A 20,739-nucleotide genomic window follows, 5' to 3' on the forward strand; every position below is an offset into this window, starting at 1 on the left:
CTAATAGAAAACTTTAATCTCATTGAGCATGAGTTTGATCAGGTTTAGTATAAAACTTGCAGTTCTTTGTACTGTGACTTTCAGAGAGCAGGAGGAAGAATCAATTTTTTTTGGATCTCCTAACGCATCCCCTTTAATGCATCACAATTAATTTTGCACACCAACTTGTAATGCTGATTTCCCTTTTGAGACTCTTGCACTAATTTGTCATGTCGTCTTGGGCAGCAAACAGGCTTTTTTTTGAGGTGTTGCTTTTCCTATTGGCTTGTTTCATGCTTTTCCCCCCAAGATGCCATGTAAAAACATAAAGCAAAATTACAGCTCCTAACCTTCCACTTTAACTTTTACATCTCTTTGGAATTAGGCCTGTGAGGGACTTATTTTTCCTTGTTAGGCTGTTTGAGCGACAAGTAATTATTTTCGAGAGGTTTGCTAAATGCAATAGAAAACAGTTTCCCCCCCCCCCCTACACACACACGTTGAAGGCAGTAGCACAATTAGAAACACTTTAGATGCTTGACCTATGCTCAAGTCTCCAAACAAAAGTTGCAAAGATAGGTTTGATGCTTTTCAGGCACAATTAGCATAATGCTGTAATTATGGTTTATAGCAGTTGTATTCCCCTAGCTATTACACTGACTAAATACATTCATCTGGGGTGTTCTGGCATGCTAACTAAACATACACATGTCCCCCCAGTCTACTGGATGAATACACAGACACACACACTATGTTCTTGTTTCCAATCTATCACCATATGCCTGTCTTTTACAGTTCTTTGGTGCATGATGCTCATAGAGTGGATAATTAGCTAAATGAATTAATTGACATTCATACTTGTAATTAGCAAATGGTTACAAGCCGCTATTCTCCTTGGGACAACTAAAATTTCTCCGGGACCAATGTTAAAATACTGTAAAATCATTAAGAGTAAATAATGGGGGTTGATGGCAATGCATGATTATGGAGGTTATTTTCTTTCCCCAGTCATAAAGCCGTCCACATTGTAAACAAGCCTGTGCAAAAGAAAAGCAAGCTATAAAATGTTCTGGAAACGGCACCTCTCAGGAGATGCAGTGGGGCTGAAGGATGCGTACTCCAGATGAAACCCGAGCCAGATGGATGGCATGCAATCAATAGCATGTTGATAGCTACTGCGAGCACTTGTCTGTCTGCTATGACAAAATAAGGGTAGCGCCAGTTTTTGCTAACAGTTCTTTTTTTCCCAATATTTACCACAGAGCTCTGGCAAATAAGAAATCTACTAAACCCTGAAACTGCACAGCTAATCTCTGGTTCACTGATACCGACTGGTTTTACGGCATTGGATGTGGTGCCAAAGAGCCCATGCCATCTTAGGCTGCGGGTCAGAGGCATCTCTGCTGGATAGAGCATGCAGAGACACTGATGTCTCAAGTACGATGTACTGCATCAGCTCTGTGCCCCGTCTTGGAGGTAATGATTGCCTGAGTAACACATCACCTGTCCCCTGCTACCTGAAGCCATGATAAGAATGGCTTGTGCATGATGTTGCACTGTATCTACTACTATTCTTGGATACTCTCTTCACACACAGGGCTTGCTTGATATCCGTTCCAGAACCCTGCACCTTTGGGAGCAGACGTGGTTGGGGAGGATTTGACCCAGAGGAGGGAGCAGGTGTCTGCATTGAGGGGCTTAGCTGAGGCTCCGCTGTTTTGATTTGTGGCCAGGGCTCCATAGCTGCACTGCCAGAGGCTGCCCAGCCTGCCTGGTTTGGATGTGCTGAATCATTGCATCTTCTGGCTCCTTCTCATATTCTCCTGGCTGACCTTATTTGCTCTTGTGGCGGCTCTCAGGAGAGCAGAGATTGCAGGGACCTTGTGCAGAGAAACTTCTTCTCGGTGGGCTTTCTGGGGCTGGGAACCCTTGTGCCAGTGGGGGCTGATGTAACTTGGCACTGCATCAAGTAGGAGGGATGTCTTCGTCTCAAAGAGCCACATGCGACTGGCTCCTGAGTAGCTCCGAGTCCTTTCCACTGCTTCCTACGGGATGAGACTCTGAGAATCTGTGGGGTGGGTTTTGGGAGCTCTGTGCCTTTGAGGCTTGGCTGAGCAGATGAGATGGAGAAGGGGAGCGGGCTCATAGCCCCAGCCAACTTGGTGGTGTGGGGGTCAGAAGAGCTGTATCAGAGTTTTGCATTGGGCCGGTGAAGCTCACCTGGCTCTAATTTCACATGGTGCATGACTTGGTAGCAGCTGCTTTGCTTCCCTACCCCAAGGCTCCTGCCTGGCACTGTGGATATGGGAGGAGGAGTCAGTTTCTTTGCACTCCTTGGAAATTCCCTGTGCAAACCTTGTCTACTTGAGCTTCGTGCAGGGGGCCACGGTTTGACACTGAGCTCAGGCTCCTCATTAAACAGCTGGTGAGTAGAAGCAGGTTTTGGTTGCCTCAAGTTTCTTGGGACTCCTACCCTGGGAATCCCAGTACACAATAGGACCCCGGTCCTGCACTGATGCAATCACAGGATCCTCGGATGTGGCACTTGATGTGGGTTCAGGGCTGGTGCGGTGTTTGTACAATGTGTGATGCACCGGGAAGGATGTTCCTATTATTGGCTTCTAGCTACATGAAACAAAGAGCAGGAATCAGTTCAAATCTGGTTGGAAGGTAGTTCTGCTTTAAATGCAAAACCAGTCCAGTGAGAGAGGCTTGGTTTATGACTACTGTTTGCTTATGTCTCTACAGTGTGCTTGATGTTCAATCTAATGTAATTTCTCTGGTAGCGTCCCAAGACTACTAAAAGAGGTTTAGAACACAATAGAAAAAGTTTTTTGCATTGAATTATTGTTATGAAACTTTCTTTTCCCTGTATCTTCAGCCAGGAATGTGCCTGACGTGAAAGCAAGTGGAAACATCACCCCAATTGGCTTATCTGTTTATAAGGGCTGTGAGATGCTAGAAAATCAGTGCAAACTCCATTGCTTGGGACACTTTTAAAACTAGACTTGTCAAAGTGCAAGGAGATTGGTCTGACACTTCTGGAAGAGGAAGCCTGGGGTCATAGACAGGATCACTGGTTGGTCGGTCATCTCATTAATGCTTAAATTGCAGTAGCACCCAAAGCCCTCAGCCAGGATGGGCCTTATTGTTTCGTGTGTGAACATAATAAATTACAGTCCTTGCCCCAAAGAGCATAGCCTGGAAGAAAGAGACACTGGGATGGAGGAGCCTAACAAGCAGGCGGTGATGGGGAAACAACTAGAGTTCTTAGTAGTGAACAGAACCTCTCCCCAGTAGAGATCCCAGCATGTGGTTGCGCGGTTTTGAAAAGAAGCAGCTCCAGGGGTGGAGTTGTGGATGAATCAACTGTGGGGAGGTGAGGCGAGCGGCGTTTAACAGCAGACAGCCAACACACGTTGGGGGTCCGGGAGAGGAGGAGGGCAGGCTGTGATCTCACCTGAATTCCAGCTTGGGACTGTTTGAAACACTGAACACAAAACAAGGCAAAAGCTCGTCTGTATCTTGGACTCTTACTGGACAAGCCACTAGTAAATAATGGCAACAGCTCGTGGGGTGGAGGGAGATCTCAGATGACTCAAGGGTCTAGAACAGGTTCCTCCCACTTCCTGCTCCTCTCAGAAACCTTCCTCCTCCCCACTCCCTGTCCCGTGACTGCCCCGACCCCTATCCACACCTCTGCCCCCGACAGGCCCCTTGGGACTCCCACACCTATTCAACTGCCCCCGGTCCCCTGATTGCCCCTGGGGACTCCCGTGCACCTTATCCAACCCCCCCTGCTCCCCACCCCCTTACCATGCCACTCAGGGCAGCGTGTCTGGCAGCAGCACCGCCTGGCCGGAGCCCTCCTCACTGCCCGGCAGGAGCTCACAATCCCGCCGCCCAGAGTGCTGTGGGAGAGGGGGGACAGCAGGGGAGGGGCCAGGGGCTAGCCTCCACAGCTGGGAGCTCAAGGGCCGGGCTTGCTGCAGGGCGCTGCCGTCCGCCGCCGCCCCCTACGGGGCAGCCGGAGCGGAACACACACACACACAAGCGGCCGTGCCGCCCTAGGATTGGGCGGAACGCCGCCTCGTTCAATCTGCCGCCCCAAGCACCAGCTTGCTCGGCTGGTGCCTGGAGCCGGCCGTGCTGATGGTTGCCGCTGAGCCTGTGCTGAACACAGCTTAGTGCATAGACCAGGATGAACTGCATGCCCAGCCCCATTTCAGAAGCTGTGATGACAACCTGGGGTGTTCACTGGTTGAGCTGCCCCTGTTGTGCACAGCCATTGTCAGCAGTGGATAGCTTAGCCTAGACGAGGCTGATTGTGCGGTGCTTAGTCATGTAGAGGAGCACTTGGGTGAGGAGTCCCATGGACCTGAGCAATACTACTCCATGAGTAGGGGCTAATCAATATAACAGATGCAACATCATGGCCCCCCCCCATGGCTTTAGAAATGGCTGATGAGGGTTATCCTAGATACCGAGGGCAGGTTCTCGGGTGGTGAGTGGCTTCCTCCGACTGAGAGCCTGAAAGATCTGCACAGAATGAGAGTGATCCCAAGGTTGCTCCTTAAGCTTGGGACCTGCCTTTGTATTTGTTTGGCAAGTCATCAAGTTGTTTTACCGACCAAGGCTTGCTAAACGCTGACCCTCCGTGGATCCGAAACGCCATCCGGTGCGAAGTTCTGTCAAAGGGGCTAGGGATTTCTTGGTCTACCTTAACTTCTTTGTTCAGCGGCAGGTAGTGTGAGTTTCTTCAATACACTTCAAAGCTCAGTTCTTCATTTCATAGTGTCATTAGCTAAAACTGGATTAATGGGCTTGTTAGGATTTAAGCATAATATATGAAAGAGTCTATGCTCAGAGATTGCTCCATGCCTGAAAACATGCCTTTTAAATGCTACCTGATAGAACATTGTTTTGGTTTTCAACATCTTGAAGGGGCTGCAGAAAAGATGTCCGACTGGTGGTCATTTATCTTAATAACCTGAGGAAGTCTGGCCCAGGTCAAAGTTGTTCCCATGGAGTGGCTGTTAGGCAACCTATGTGAAATCAATTGATAGTTTTAATGCATTTCTTAGCTATCAGGTATTTCCATTGCAAAATCCACCCCCACAACTAGGGCCTTTCTACCTCTCTTGCAATGGCACTGTGAAAAGAGCATATCCTTTATCACTTGTATCTTTTGTTTTTAATAATCAATATTGTTCTATTAGCCCAATAATAATAATAGGGCCAGATTCTTAGCTATTGTAAATTGGCATAACTCCATTGAAGCCAATGAAGCTGTGTGGATTTGTACCCCTTAAATTAATTTACGTCTGGCATCTATCTCAATATATTTATCTTTTTAAATTGCAGAAGACACCAGTTCAGGCCTGCTAAAGTCTGCACCCGTTCAGGTTTCCCACCCACCTTACAAACATTGTCATCAGAATAAACTGACATTGCTAGGCAACAATGGACAACCCTCAAGATAGCTGATGAAGCAGTTTCTCAAAGCCGGCATTTACAAGTTAACACTTTCAGTGGGGTCACATACACTAAGTGTATAAGGAATCCCGAGCTAACTTGGAATAACCCACTGGTGTTGTGTTTTTTTTTTTTTTTTTTTTTTTTAATTCAAGGTGGGAGATGGAATAAAAACTCCACTGAAAATGCACAGTGTGTTACAAACTTGTCATACCTGTGTGTAAGTAGGTCTTAAACCCAAAGCTGAGGAACAGGTGGAAAAACATTAGGATTCACAGACTAGCTGCTTCCTGAAAAAAGATTAAAAGAAAATCAATTCCCGAAAGTCTGCTCAACCTTTTCTCTTAATACTTCTGTCAAATGACACATGTAGGTGTTAGATCTGGGTATTTCTGTGTCATACCTGTGGAAGCCTTGTCTGACAACCATTTCCTTTTATAATTTTACTTGTACTCGGTGATTTAATTTTGAAACTGGTAGTTTTGTTCCTAATCACATTTGTAGCAGTTTCTCATGAATATTGTGTCTGACTGAAGGTCCAATAGAAGTGTGTGTGTGTGTATGTATATGTATATGTATATGTATATATATATATATATATATAATATATATATATATATATATATATAATATATATATATATATATAATATGTGTGTATAGGTATAGTGTGTGTGTAATTTTTTAAGAAGAAAAAGACTAGGGGAAGCAAACAGCTAAGCTGGAAAGTAGAGACAGCAAGTCAAAGAACTGGCCAGTAAACAAAGCGAAGTAGTTATCTGGAAGGCGAGAACTTGTAAGTGCCACCTTAAGAAAACTTCATCTGACTGTTTTTAAGGAACTAAGGGGAGTGCCGCTTCCTCTGATCCAAAGGACAGTTCTGGCAGGGGCTCTGCCTGAAAGGCCCGGAGAGGGAAAAGAGGGCGAGAGAGCATGGGGGTGAAAAGTACAAGCAGGTGGTCTGGTATTCCTCCTTCACGGCAGGTCACTGCCTGATCCTGTTGTTACAATTCTGGCCTGTCGCAGAGGAACATTTCTCTGGCCTGTTCAGCAAATGTGAAGCTCCTTCTGGCTAAGGTGAGATTGGGAGCCTAAAACTGTGAGGCAGCTTTGGTGGGAAGTGAGAAGCCTGTTAAAGGGGGCAGCTGCTGATCTTGGGGCGCACCTGGTTTTGGTGAGGCGGCTGAGAGCGCACTGCCAGCGGGGTGTACACGTGTTCAGTGCTAAATCCTTTTTTGCACTGACACAGCTGCCTCCATGCAGAACTTTACACAGATTTCTCTTTTGGCTGAGGCTGGTGTTTGCCTTGGGAAGGAAAGCGACCAAACCTTTCAAACATTTCCTAGATGAGGCAGCAACTTAGGGTGGCTTTTAGTTCTGGTGAAACTAATGAACTTTTTAAACTTGCCTTGCGTGGAGCAGAAAGCTCTGGGTTTAGGGTGTGTTGTGTGGCACAGTGCAGTGCCCTGGAGGAGGATGTAACCTGAAACCCTGGCAGCCTGTATACATGCCGCAGGTCCCATACAGCACGCTTCTGATCTATATTGGTTAATTTCATAAATCGCCAGGGGAAGCCACTTGTGTGGATGCGGTATGAGGATTTACAATTCGGTAGCATTAATCTACGGCATGGGCACCGGAGGAAGATGCCAGACCCAGATGTTTGCAGCTAACTAACTATTCCAGCAGGGTGTATTACTCCTAATTGTGCTATTAGCATTGCAGAAATGAGAGAGCTTAAGTGGGTGAAATTCTGGTCGAAATCTTAAACCTTTCATTAAATGGAGGCTGTATTTTTTCAGAAGAACTCCGCACCTATGGAAACACGTGAATGGCTAGCCTTTATTTTGGTGCCTTAGTGGGAGCTGAGCTGTTCTGAAAATCTGGCCCAGCTGTGGGAGCTAAGTGCTCGAAAAATCTGGCCTAGAGCTGCTCTTGAAAATCTGCTCCTTTTGTTTCAACCTCACAAGCTACTGGAGCCCGTTAATTATCAAACGCCAGTACACTACTAGCGTGCGAGGTTCTTGCAGTGCTGAGGAGCTTACAGTCTCAGGCCATGAGCCTCCTGACAGTGGTGCAGGACTGGGCTTTAATTAAACCACCCACCATAGAGATGAGGGATGGAGAACAGGCAACAGGCAGTGGCTGATTGAGTGGAGTTGTCTAGCCGGCATCATGTGTGTTCTTTAACCCTTTCAGGTGTTTTTTAAAAATTTCCCTTTGGGGGAAAGACTAGAATTTTATAGGCCTTTTGAAAGAAGCAGGTTTTTTTTTTTTTTTTAAGGAGGACCAGGGGGATGGCAGAGGCATGACAGACTCTGGGTTTCGTGTGCAAATTAAAACCGTAAGCTACACAAATGTCAAGCATTAACTTGCTGCTGTTGAGCAGTTGTGTAGTGTTCCTGTGTGTGGTTTAAACCCATACTTTGCTCTGCCCCAGCAATGCCTGCCTGTCAGTCAGGTTTACCAACAGGTTCCCACAATGCTTTGGAATCCTTCTAGATGAAAGCTGCTATAACACACGTGATAATAGTATTCTGACCTTTGCATTCAGAGCCCGCTGTGTTAAGGCCATTTTTGCACAAAGTAATCAGTGGGGACTTTGGAGTCCTCAGTGGGACAGCTGTATAATGAAACCTTCCATCTCTGCACAAACCCCAGCATGCAAGTGCTTCTTTTTTATTATCCTGATGCTTCTCAACTTGTTTTCAAGTGACTTGACAAGCTGATTTTCATTTCAGCTTTTGTGGGCATCCTTTGGTGATGTGATCTTAAGAAATTAACGAGCACAGGGGCAGTAACGATAGTCCGTTGGAAACCAACAAAATTACTCTTGGAATCGCAATGCTAGGAGGAAGAGTTACCTCTTGCACATGTACGCAACAGGCTTGCAATAAGCAAGGTGGTTACCTGTCGTGCTATTGGCCCTATTCTTTCTTGCTATTTGGTGGGTTATTTAAGTGGGTCCCTGAGGATGGAGAGAGGAGGAAGGGAATCTGACCCAGATGAGGCTGGGGAGAAAGGGGGTCTGACACAGACCAGAAACCCATGTTTGTCAGCGGTAAAGGTTTCTCGTGTGACTTGGGCCGTCCATTTCCAATGAGCCATTCAGCTGACAAATGAAGCTGATTCACTTACACCAGGGTTGGATTTGGCCCCACCTTTCTCTTGCTTCCCTAGAACACCGCATGACTCCAATGCTCAGCAAAATCCTAGTTAAGCATCGTACGCGCTGCCAGAGAACACTCAAAATCCAGCTTGTCCGGAGCCAAATTGGACTCAGTTCTAGTCCATTCATTTTTCTGGTTTGTGTCCTTGCTCTGTGACTCAGCTTGTCTCTCTTAGTGGCTCCTACGCTGTGAATTGCATGGGGTCAGTGTGTGGTGCCTTAGCAGGCTTATGCCTCCGAACAATGCCCTATGTCATTTCCCGGGCCGAGCGTTGGAGTGTAGTGAAAGCAATGCATTCAGGCAGGCAGCAGTGTGCGGGAAGGTCTTGGAAGGCATTGGATTTGCACACTGATTTCTTTCTTCCAAGCTGGCAAGACCTTTTTGAAAACTGTAAACAAGTCCTGATGCCTAACAGGCCCTAAGGGAACCAGTTCCCATGGGCGTGTAGGTTAAGCCACAACAGATTCTGAAAAGAATCCGATGTTTGTCTGAGCTAATATACTCTGCATGGAGCGGGAAGAGAGAAGTCATTCTCTACCAAATGAAAGACAGAGGGTTACCTACTGATAGTGCCCTACAATGGTATCTTTCGTTGGCACCCATCTGCAGGGGTTATCCTTGTGATGGGTGGGAGGTTCTCCAAAGGCTGATGAATCTTTGCAAGATGTCCCTGCTTTTGCCCTTATGTGGGGCAGTCTAGCCGCTAACTACCAGACTCGCTACCTTCAGGCAGATGTTCCTCGTCTCAGCCTTCAGGAGGGAGTGTAGTAGGTTTTGCTTCCCTAACCTAGTGCTCCAGGCACCAGCCGAGCAAGCTGGTGCTTGGAGCCGCAGATTGAACGAGGCGGCATTCGGCCCAATCCTAGGGTGGCACGGCCGCTTTTTTTTTTGTTTTGTTTTTTTGTTCTGCTCCGGCCGCCCTGTGGGGGCGGCGGCACGGAGGACGGGAGCGCCCTGCAGCAAGCCCGGCAGGGCAGTCCTCGTCCTTCCCTCCCCACCGACTGGAGCGGAGCCCTCTCGGCAGGTGGTGAGGCGTGGCGGGCTGCGTGGCAGCGTCCTGCTGTAGCCCTGGCCGCCCCCCTTCTCTCTCTCCCCCACCCGCTCCCTCCCCCCCGCTAGCTGGTCCCCCTGCACCCGCACTCTGGCCAGGGTTTTTTTTTTTTTTTTGCTTTCCCGTTCTGGCCGCCCTATGTTTTTGCTTGGGGCGGCTAAAAAGCCAGAGCCGGCCCTGCTCATGGGGTCCCTTGCCAGGTCTACAAAAATCAGGGGGAGCCAGGGTATTAGCTTTTAATTTAACAAACAAATTCTGTCCCTCTCGCTTGCCGAGTCATCCTTGGATGTGAAACCTGATCCAACCCAGTGTAAATGGATTGCTCGGGTTCTTTGAAGATCAGTAGCACTGCCTGATGCCCAGGACTGACCTCCGAAGGTCAGCACAAATTACAGTCCTGAAATGACCTGTAAGGGCTTGAATTTGCTCTGCTCTTGGAAGTGTGAGAGTGGTTTCATGGCAGGTAACTGTACGTTTGAAAAACTTTTATTTGCTAGTGCTTTATTTCATTAACTTTTTGCAAGGAGCAAGTCAATTAGGAGCCCTAACTTCTAATGCCTGTTTCTTGGCCAGGCAGCTGCACTAGTTCAACAAAACAACATCAAAAAGCAGCATTCAAAGATTCAGTTAGGAAAAAAAAAGGGGGGGGGGAACGGCAGGGACTATGGGGCTCTTGTGATGTGTTTGTATGTTGCATGGGGAGGGGGCAGCCTGCGTGTTGCCATCGGAGGCTACTGCAATATACATGTTTAACAATAATAAAATACCAGGTACCAATAAAATACAAATATTAGGGTCTCAGACAATCAAGTCCATTACGGACTTCACTGCCGCTCATGATTTTTTTTTTTTTACATGGCAGGAGCTCAGATACTATGGTAAACTGCAGCCGTGTAAAACCCATAAATAGGGCCAAATATTATTACAATGATGGCCTCTCTAGAAAGGGAGGGGAAGGGAAAAACCTCTCTGAACTGCTGAGTGTATCCATATATCTCCTGACCTCAGTTGCTACGTCTGCTGGATATTCTGCGTCTTTCCTGTTTCTCATGGTGACAGTCTTTAAACTTTCACAACATCTTTAAACTTCATCTGCTCCAGAGCAAGGGTTGGTGACCAAACGGTGAGTGTACCTTTTTTGTTCTGGCAGCAAAACTGGCTGTTCTGTTTCTCTCTCCGCTGAGGAGCCTTGTGATGTGATGTGTAAAATGTCAGGAATCATTAGGTGACTTGACTCATTGAACCACCATCCTTCCCCCCTCTTCTCCCCCTCCCACCCCCCCGTTCTTTCTGACCCTCCTCCTTTGCCGCAGCAAATTTATTTAAAGCTCCTTCTCCTCAGAACAGGGCCCTTTGTTGGCACTGGTGAATTTCTGGGGAAACATGATGCATTGTTGAGATGCTAGAATTTCTCAAACTAGGTCAAGTTAATTTTTTAACACATGCAGATTTGCTTGTTACTATGGATATTGCTTAATTACAGACCAATAATCCCCCATGAGATCTACATTGTCACTGCTCATTGTCTCCCCCCTCCCCCTTTTTAAATATCCCCAGGAGCTGGGGGTACAATGAGGGCTAACAGGATGAAGCTGAACAAAGGAAAATGCAGGTTAAATATCAGGTCAGAGGCCTGCATTCTGTAAGATGGTGGGATGGTCTCCCAAAGGAAGTGGTGCGTTGCTTGTGTCGTCTAAAACTGCTGCACCGAGCACGTGAGATCTTATTCACCTGACATCTTCCCGCCAGTGCCTGGTTGACAGATGAGATGATCATGAACGTCTCTTCCACTTCTAATTTCCAGCTGTTTGGAGATGGCAAGAACAGCGTTCACTAAGATTCTAAATGGCAGTTCAGCCATCTACATATTTCCTCCCTCCCCCTCCATTTTATTTGCCTGGCCTTTGTGATCAAGGCATTTGTGTGTGGACGAGAGCATCCATGGTTTGTTGTTTAATTACGAATACCTAGCTCTCCTTCTTCTATAGGTCTTAAAGTGCTTTACAAAGGAAGTCCGTATCATTATCCCCATCTTACAGATGGGCAAACTAAGGTATGATGTGAAGTGATTTTTTGCCCAAGGTCACCCAGTGGTAGAACTGGGGATAGAACCTAAGTCTTCTGAATTCCAGTCCAGTGCCCTGTTCATTAGGTCACACTGCCTTCCGTTTATTGCCCCCCCCCCCCCCTACTCAAGTTTCAGTCATTTAAACAGGGAGCAGAAAGATGCCATGTGGTGATGTGTCATTGGTCATCTACATGAAAAAGCAAAGTGACCTAGCTGGGAGTGGAAGGTGCTTGGCTATATTGGTGCAAAACCTGTCAGGATTATGGAGCTGGTTGCATCTCTGGCCTCTCTTCATGCACCCCCTCAGCTGTCAGCCCTCATGCCTTTACCTGTCTTGGGAGTGAGATTTTGCACTTCTCCCACTCTTAGACCAGGATCTGGATCCAGCATCCTGCCTGTGCTAGCCACTCAGGCCTGTGCAGTACTATCTGTCCCTCTTCCCTTCAGGAGCCTGTGACCATGAGATAGCAACCAACCACTTTTTAAAAACAAGCAGGTTTATTCGTAAACGGAACAAAGCGTTGGAGAAACTGCTGTGAAAACAACAAACAGCCATGCATAGCTAGCGGAGACTAACCTTACACTTAACTACACACTATGGCGGGGTGGGCAAACTACGGGCCGACCATCCTGCCCGGCCCCCGAGCTCCTGGCTTGGAGGCTTGCCCCCGGCCCCACCCTTGCTGTCTCTTCTCCCCTCCCCCCCCCCCCCCCCCCAGCCTCAGTTAAATCGCTCCGCCGCTGGCGCAATGCTCTGGGCGGCGGGGCTGTGAGCGCCTGAGGCAGCGCAGCTGCAGAGCCCGGCCTGACCCAGTGCTCTGTGCTGCGTGGTGGTGGCAGCAGTGTGGCCCAGCTCCAGCCGGGCGGCAGCTGTAGCGCCGCCAGCCACCAGCGCTCCAGGCAGCACAGTAAGGGGGCAGGGAGCAGGGGCGTTGGATAGAGGGCAGGGGAGTTCGGGGTGGTGGGCAGGGGTGTGGATAGGGGTTGGGGGTGGGGAATAAGGGGTTGAATAGGGGCAGGGGTCCCTGGGGGGAAGCAAGGAAGGGGGGGTTCAATGGGGTGGCTGGAGTCTGGGGGCAGTCATGGGACAGGGAGCGGGGGTGTGTGGATGGGGCGGGGGTCCCAGAGGGGCCGTCAGGGAATGGGGGAGTTGGATGGGGCAGGAGTCCCGGGGCGGGGGGGGGGACGACCCCCTCCCCTAACTGGCCCTCCATACAATTTATTAAACCTGATGCGGCCCTCAGGCCAAAAAGTTTGCCCACCCCTGCACTATGGGTATGTCTACAGTACAGCTACGCAACTGCAGCTGTGCCGATGTAGCCCAATAGTGGAGACACTTCCTACATTGACAGAAGGCGTTTTTTCCATTGATGTAGTTAATCCACTTCCTTTGAGAAGCAGTAGCTTGATTGACAGAAGAATTCTTCCATCTACTTGCAGCACAGTGGGGCTTGGCTTAGATCGCCTTAACGATGGCACAATTTTCACTGCCCTGAGCAATGTAGCTAGTTGATCTGACTTTGAAATGTAGCCCAGGCCTTAGTTAGATGGGCTTCCTTCTGCAGTTGCAAGAAAAGAAAAGACAGAACTTAAGTTCTTTTAGGAGGCCAACGTGCTCTTGGAATCCAGCCTTGTCTTCGCTGCAGAAAAAAATGGTGTTAACTCAATTGTAAGAGCACATTTTTTTGTTCGTTTGCCAGTGAGGTCTGTGTCTTCCTACCTGTCTTCCTATCCCCTGCGCCCCTCAGTAAGGAAATTCCCTTTTCTCAAAGTCCTGCCCCCTCAGTGTGTGCCTGAGGCCAATTACCCTAGTATTCACTGGCTTTTGTTACAGGGCCTAGGTGTGAAGTCTTTTTAGTCTTTTGCCATGCCAAAAAAAAAAAAAATTGACAAGTTAGGCTGCTGGTGTGCTGAGACCTCGCCTGTCATGCTGACTCCCTGGACTCCCTGTCTGACTGTGTCCATCTGTTTCTCTTGTCTTACACTCTGATTGTACACGTCTCTTCTGTTTGTACGGCGCCTAGCACAATGGGTCCTGGTCCATGACTGGGCTCCTCGGGGCAGTGATAACACAGATAAATAACAAACCAAAAAGGCCTCTTATTTCAGATGTCTACCTGGGGAGTTACACCAGGATAACTAACATATAGCATTAAAATTCCATCACCTAGTATTGCTGGTGAACTTCCCCAGGTAGACAAGCCCTAAGAGAGTGCCCCCATGATGCTTTGCTGTTTGCCAGTTTAGACCCATTCAACTTTACTGGCTTGCAGTCACTGCTCTCCTGCCTGGGAATAGGGTGACCACATGTCCTGATTTTATAGGGACAGTCCTGATATTTGGGGATTTTTCTTATATAGGCTCCTATTACCTCCCACCCACCCCCTGTCCCAATTTTTCACACTTGCTGTCTGGTCACTCTACCTGGGAGGGAGTCTGCTGGGTCTGTCTGCACTGCTCTGACATTCCACCGTCTCCAAAATCCTCTGCATAAACCTCACCTCGGGGTACAGATCAACTGTCTCCACCTAGCGCCCCCACGCTCACCACACCCTGTTTCTCAATCTCCACTCTATCTCTGCACCAGTCTCTCCTGAGTGCCGTTACCTTGAACTAGGCTGTGTAAAAAGGAGCCAAGAAGGGACAATCCTGTGGCAATAAGAGACCAGCCTGGAAACATGCAGTTCATAGAAGCCCGGCCACTTTTATGTTGAGCACTTGGCAGTCTGAGGATAGTTCCTTCTTAGGGTCTGGTATGTGGGTGTGGCCTCACTCTGGAATGGATCTGCATGCCCGCGATCGTGTTGCAATCTGCTTAGAACTCCTTAAGCTAGGCAGGACTGGACCTGCTCGGGACTTGGATGGGAGACTTCAAAGAAAATCCCAGGGTGCGGTAGGAAAGAGTTTGACTTTGTAGGTGGCACTTTTCCTTCTGGCTTGCCCCGGCAAGGCCGGACGAGCAGCTGGAAGGGAGTTCTCCTGAGTGATAGGAGAGAGCCCCGGTGGGGAGCATTGGCGTGGGGGTTGGGCTAAGGTAAGGAGACGGAGTGTCTTTCAGAAAGGAAGCTGGGAAATGAGGCCAGCCTGTCTCTGGATGTATTCTATCAAAGGAGGGGGGCCTCCTGTAGTCATTGCTTTTGCCTAGGGTTGCCAACCCTCCAGGGTTGTCCTGGAGTCTCCAGGAATTAAAGATTAATCTTTAATTCCTGAACTAATGATTGTCATGTGATGAAATCTCCAGGAATTCATCCAACCAAAGTTGGCAACCCTAAGTTTTGCCCTTCCTCCTGTCCTGCCTCGCAAGTGACATCATCTGAGCGGCACTCAGGATGACGGTGTGTCTTCTGCAGGCTGCTCAGCGCCCCAGAGTCCTGTGTAGCTTCTCTCCCGCTGCCCCAGCAGATTTTCAGTCTGCTCACGGTGGTGGTACAGGGAGCCATGAAAGGCAGGACATGATGGTGCGGGGTGGGTGGGAGGGGAGGAAGGGCGTTTGGACTGAAGGAGGGGACGGACTTCCCTTCTGGGTAGGGTGGCAGTTCAGTCTCTTTGGCCCATGCAGTCTTAGTGCAAGGCGGGGTGATCGGTTTGTGGTGAGACCTACCAAACTCCTCTCATATAAGGGTCACCAAATAGCCAATGGATGAGGGAAGAGCGAAATGAGATGAGCTAGAGTAAGATACATTAGGATTTAGAGCAGTGAGATTAAAAGATGGAGTGGGGCTTGTGAACATGGGGGGTGGGGGTGGGAAGAGAGAGAGGAGCTGGCTCTGGGAGAAAGCCATGAAGGGTGTACGAGAGGGGGAGAGGCGTGTTGTTTCCAGATTCCAGTGAGCCGAATCATGCCTTTTTCAGTCCAGCTGCCATGACTACTTGGAGACGAGCAACAGAAGTGAATGGTCAGCACCGAGATGCTCTTTGTTCACAAGTCACGTCTGACCCACTCTGTTCCTAGCTCAGTCTCCAAGTAACTCAGTGTGAAATACCTGTAACTGACCCCCTTTGGGGTGACCTTGAGCCCAGTCCTCCCAGTGCTAAAAGCACAAGCTCCTAGCACTTCATCTAACTGTGACTCTGCCTCAAAGCAACAAACAGTACCAGCTCATGATCCTTTTTGGTGGGCCAGCCACAAGAGGAGGACAAAGACCCACCTTCTCCTTGTGTGGATTATACATCCAACCAAGAACGATCCAGACCTTAAAGGTACAGTCACCACTGATATGCCGTCCGCACAGTTCTCAAAGCTCTATACATAACAAGGGTTAAACAGTGTTTTCTCCTGCACCACGCAGGGTTAAAGGAGGAGCAGGGTGATGGAGCAGTAGTCCCTGTCCTTCTCTGCTAACAGGAGCTCCCACTCCACTCCCTGCTCAGTCGGTAGGTTTTCAAAACAAACAGCAGTCTCACCTCGGTTGGGATTGTGATTGGTCATGTGGTATTGTTTCTGCTTCCTGACTGGGCAACACATTTTTTCCAACAGGAAACTAACTAGCGAACTTATGTTGTGAATTTTCAGGCGATGGATCACGTGTGATAAAACGGCGGATTGGAAAATAGCTTTCCAGGTAGCCAGCTCTCGACTTAGTCACAAATGAGTTGTCACCACCTCCAAATTGCACTTAATCCAGTGTGATCCTTATTTGTGGAGATATTCTGGAATCTTCTCTCTCTCTCCCACCAGCTCTCCTGGTTTTGATCTTGCTGGCACGTTGGAGGCATGTAGACTCTCATTACGCCGTCAGCAGCACAGAAAATGAACATGGCACGAGCCAAGAAAAAATTCCACTTGAAGGTTTTTTTTTATGCAAACTTTCTTTTTTTGTAGAACTGGGTCACTCAAGGGGTGACAGCATAAGAGCATCATCGCCTAGGTAATGTATCTTGTTGCCATGGTGACCGCGAAAGGCTGCATCAGTCAACAGCTTTAAAAATTTGACAGTTGAGTGAGAGTGAAGATTTTAATGAGGACAGACACTTCCTTGCTTAGTTTCAATAGCCGAATATTCTAAAAATACCCTTCCATCTTGTTAATATTTCCGGGTCTCCAGAGTGGAAATTAATGTGCATAACCTAGGCACTTTCCTTGCAGTTCTTGACACCCTGGAATATTCTGTCAAAGCTGAGTGCAGCCCAGCTGTTGAGATGATAATAGCATAGTGCAGTTCTCCTGTTTGGATGTTGTGGTTGCCACTGACCAGAAAACTCCTAAGCCATGACTGCCTTTTTTATTATTATTTTTTTTCTCCTTTAATGTGGAACCTCCTGCTCCCTCAGTTTCCCTTCCCACACTTAATACTGGAATAACTGGGCAATAAGTCCTTCTCAAATATCTCCATCTGCTCAGTGCCTGCTGGAGTGTTGCTACAACTAAGAATGTTTGCAACGGCTGGGGAAGTAATTTGATTGAGACTCTGTGAGGACTTCAGTGGTGGGTCCTTCATCTCCTCCATCACCCTAGGACATGATTTGTTTGTATTATTGACCCAGCACTGGGCTCCTGTTTTCTAGTGTGAATAACAGCCATACAGACCTCTCAATGCTGTGGATCTGCTGGCACGAGCTGTTCATCCTGCCACCGCTTGGGCTGCTGCTCGCTATGACGGAAGGGTGGCGGGGTCAGATTTGAGTGGCTTTGTGACCCTGTGCATCACTCCTGATCCGTTCTGTTCCCTTAGACCTATTTATGCCTTTGTCAGTACGCAAGTTATACCAACTTGTATTAAAGTGTTGGGTGATGGGGAAGCTACCTAAGCAGCAGCAGAGCATGAGAAAATGTTTTCCTGCTACACCGTTCTTTTCTGGTTCCTCAGGACGAAAGCCGCAGGTTCTTTTAGACTCAGTAATGTGTAACTTGCACCGCAGTATACACCCCCTCTGGATTCAATCCAGAGTCTCTGTCTAGAATAGTGGAAAACAGAACATCCTTTCTAAAGAGATTTAACTCCGAACACTGGTCTCGTGTGTGTGAGCTCCAAGCAAGCTCCCCAGACTGAATTACAAGCCCCTGTAAGGAGAGGTTCTTAAACAGCAACGCGCAGAGCTGCTGGAAGACCTGCGGCTTTAATGAGGCATGTTCAGTAGGAAACCCTTGAAGAGCTCAATGGGTGCAACTTGGATTTGTCTGTGCGCTGCGCTCGGAGCAGCCTGGCTTAGTGCTGTACACAAAGGGGGCTGCTCAGCCAGTCGCACAAACACCAGGCCTGGGAATTACTGATGTTCCATGAGCTGAAACTGCTGTTTCCATTTAGTGGCTTCGCAGCTGGTGCCAAAACCTGACAGCCCCGGAGCTTTGAGAGGAGGAAGTGGAGCAGCTGTTCCTGGCAAGGGCAGCACTGTCCTGCCTATGGGTTTAGCACCCCCTGGTTTTGCCTCTCTTCCAACCCGCTGTGGCTGACTGCCACTAGGGGAGTTTACTTGTGGTTGGGACTTGGCAGGGGCTTTGTGGTGCCAATGCTATTATAGGGCTGAATACTGCAGGCAGTTCTGGTTGCCCCATTTCAAAAAATATATTAGAACTGGGAAAAGTACAGAGAAGGGCAACAACGATTAGGGGAATGGAACAGCTTTCAGATGGGGGGGATTAAAAGCCTGGGACTTTTCTGCTTAGAAAGGAGATGCTTCAGGGGGAGGGGGTCTGACAGATCTATAGAATCATGACTGGTGTGGAGAAAGTGACTACGGAAGTGTTATTTACCCCTTCACATAACACAAGAACTAGGGGTCACCCAGTGGAATTAGCAGGCAGCAGGTTTAAAGCAAACAAAAGGAAGGACTTCTTCACACAATGCACCGTCAACCCGTGGAACTCATTGCGAAGGCCACAACTATAAAGGAGTTTAAAAAAAGAATTAGATGAGTTCAGGGAGGATAGGCCCATCAATGGCTATTAGCCCTGATGGTCAGGGATCCAACCCCATGTTCTGGGTGTCCCTAAACCTCGGAGTGTCAGAAGCTGGGACTAGATGACGGGCGATGGATCACTTGATAATTGTCCTGTTCTGTTTATTCCCTCTGAAGCATTGGTCACTGTCGGAAGACCGGATACTAAGCTAGATGGGCCATTAGTCTGACCCAGTAGAGCCATTTGTAAGTCAGCAAAGGGTGAAGTTGAGTGCACTCTCGTCACCTTCCGGTCTCTCCATGGTGGTAGCCCTGGGTTGTTTCTGCTCAGGTGTTTCTTGGCTGACCTGTCTCAGAGGTGGTGCAGCCAAGTGCCTGAAATGGAGTGAGGAGGCCACCTATTGTGTTAACTTAGGACCCTGTCACTTCTCCTCACGAAGTCCCAGTGGGACTTGGGCTCTGATGTGACTTAAGTGCTTATGAAATGTTACCCACTGTCCTCAGCCCTGTGGGGAGTCTGCTCAGGAATTAACAGCGCCTTAGATTGTGTTAACTCATGACTATAGGCCGCCTTTGCGATGGGAGACCCTGTAAAATGGAAGCTCTGGGCTCCTCTGCCCACAAGGGTGGTGTGGAGCTGTGCTGGTAGATACCTGAGATCTGTGGGGCCTGGGTACCAAACCCACTGTTTCTTGGGGGAAGCAGAGGGAAAGCCTCTCCTCCCCCCATCCATTGGGGCACCACCGCTCACTGCATGACTCATGTTTGCACCCTGGAGGTTGGTGCTCCAAGGACTGGAGGAGATGGCCTTGATACCGGTGCCTTTAGCACAGCTAGCGTCCGTGCTTTTTCTCTCCTGCCCTTTTCCAAGAGTGAGCATGCTGCCTCGGCCGACCCAGAGTCCAGGGCGCTGCATGTTACCCAAGGCCTATTATAAAATAACAACAATCCCTGCAGGCGCACGCTGTGCAGCGACTCCTCAGTGTGTATGGTGAATATTAAATCAATCTTGCACATGCTCAGGATTGCTGGCCTGAACCAGCACGGGCTAGAACTTAGAGATGGTGGGTGGGGGACAATGACGCTCCATTAGCTTATCTAGTTCTTCCCTCTGTCTCTCACACTCACACTCCACCCCTACCTACCTCTTTTTATAAAATGACTGCTACTGAACTATCTGTCTGAGTGTGTGCTTTGTTGGAAACTTCTACCTCTTCTGATCACCCTGTCCATCACCCTACCCCTAGGTAGTGCAGGATCCCATCCTCCAGCGGGATCCGTTAATTTTGGGAGCGTGGAACTGATAAAGGCAGAGATCCTGTGTGGTGTGTCTCTTTAAAAGATTAAACCTTTTAACAAATGCCTTGTTGGAGACTGGAGCAATAAGCGCGCCTATTCCTTAATTCCTTTCTGTGTGGCTAAATAAATGTGAACGAGGCCAATTTAATATGACAACTGAGGGATGTCAAGTTTCTGTCTTCATTATGTTAAAAAGTATACTTTATTTTAAAGCCTAATTTCCAGTACTTAGACATTTTGCTGTAGCTCCTGATTCCTCCTTTCCTGAGGGTTGGGGGAAAGTCAGCCCCTTGGCATGGTCTTAATTATAGCGCCTGTCTAGTTAACTGCTTGTCACTTTTCTTGCTCTTATTGTTCAGATTGAATAGTCGTTTATTAGTGTCATTATCTTTCCCTTCCTGAAGGGCAAGTAAACAAAAGCCTATCTTCTGAAAACTGATCAAAACCTTGGTTAGAATTAATTCTCAGGCAGGGAAAGGTGCATTTTCTGCAGGTCTTCCTTAAGCCTCCAGTTCTTTTTCTTTTTAAAACATCTTTGAGTGGGTAACTTGGAAGTGCCTTTACCCCTCTCCAAATTGCCTGGTTCATTTTGGTCTCTACTTGCTTTTCAGGATTTACCTGAGTGCTTTCATAGCATGCCAGCCAAGGCTTTCAGAAGACGCTAGTGGTTTTGGAGTTCCCCTTTTAAAGGTGTTTTTTTGTTTTTGTTTTTGTTTTTGTTTTTTAAGGGCTGTCGATTAATTGCAGTTAACTCACGTGATTAACTCAAAGAAATTAATCGCAGTTTTAATCGCACGGCTAAACAATAGAATACCAATTGAAATGTATTAAATATTTTAGATGTTTTCCTACATTTTCATA

At 48.1% G+C, this 20,739-nt stretch overlaps 1 protein-coding gene across 11 annotated transcripts in view; it reads left to right on the plus strand.

Annotated features, from left to right (window-relative positions):
• The window catches only part of ACOT11 (acyl-CoA thioesterase 11), a 121,002-nt gene that overhangs the window by 46,678 nt on the left and 53,585 nt on the right, over positions 1 to 20,739 (plus strand). The window contains exons 1-2 of one of the 11 annotated variants that reach the window (XM_065553862.1): positions 6,122 to 6,530; positions 10,537 to 10,797. The exons of 2 other annotated variants lie outside the window; for them this stretch is intronic. Coding sequence is in view for 2 of the 9 variants with exons in the window: in XM_024104925.2 (XP_023960693.1) it covers positions 14,604 to 14,630 (27 nt within the window). In the remaining 7 variants the exon portion in view is untranslated. Of the gene's footprint in view, positions 1 to 6,121; positions 6,531 to 9,774; positions 10,144 to 10,536; positions 10,798 to 14,518; positions 14,631 to 16,420; positions 16,611 to 20,739 lie in introns of those variants that run through there. 8 more of the 11 variants (XM_065553863.1, XM_065553860.1, XM_065553866.1 and 5 more) reach the window with 8 other exon arrangements.

The sequence above is a fragment of the Chrysemys picta genome, chromosome 8 (genome assembly GCF_011386835.1).
Source record: "Chrysemys picta bellii isolate R12L10 chromosome 8, ASM1138683v2, whole genome shotgun sequence".
NCBI lineage: Eukaryota > Metazoa > Chordata > Testudines > Emydidae > Chrysemys > Chrysemys picta.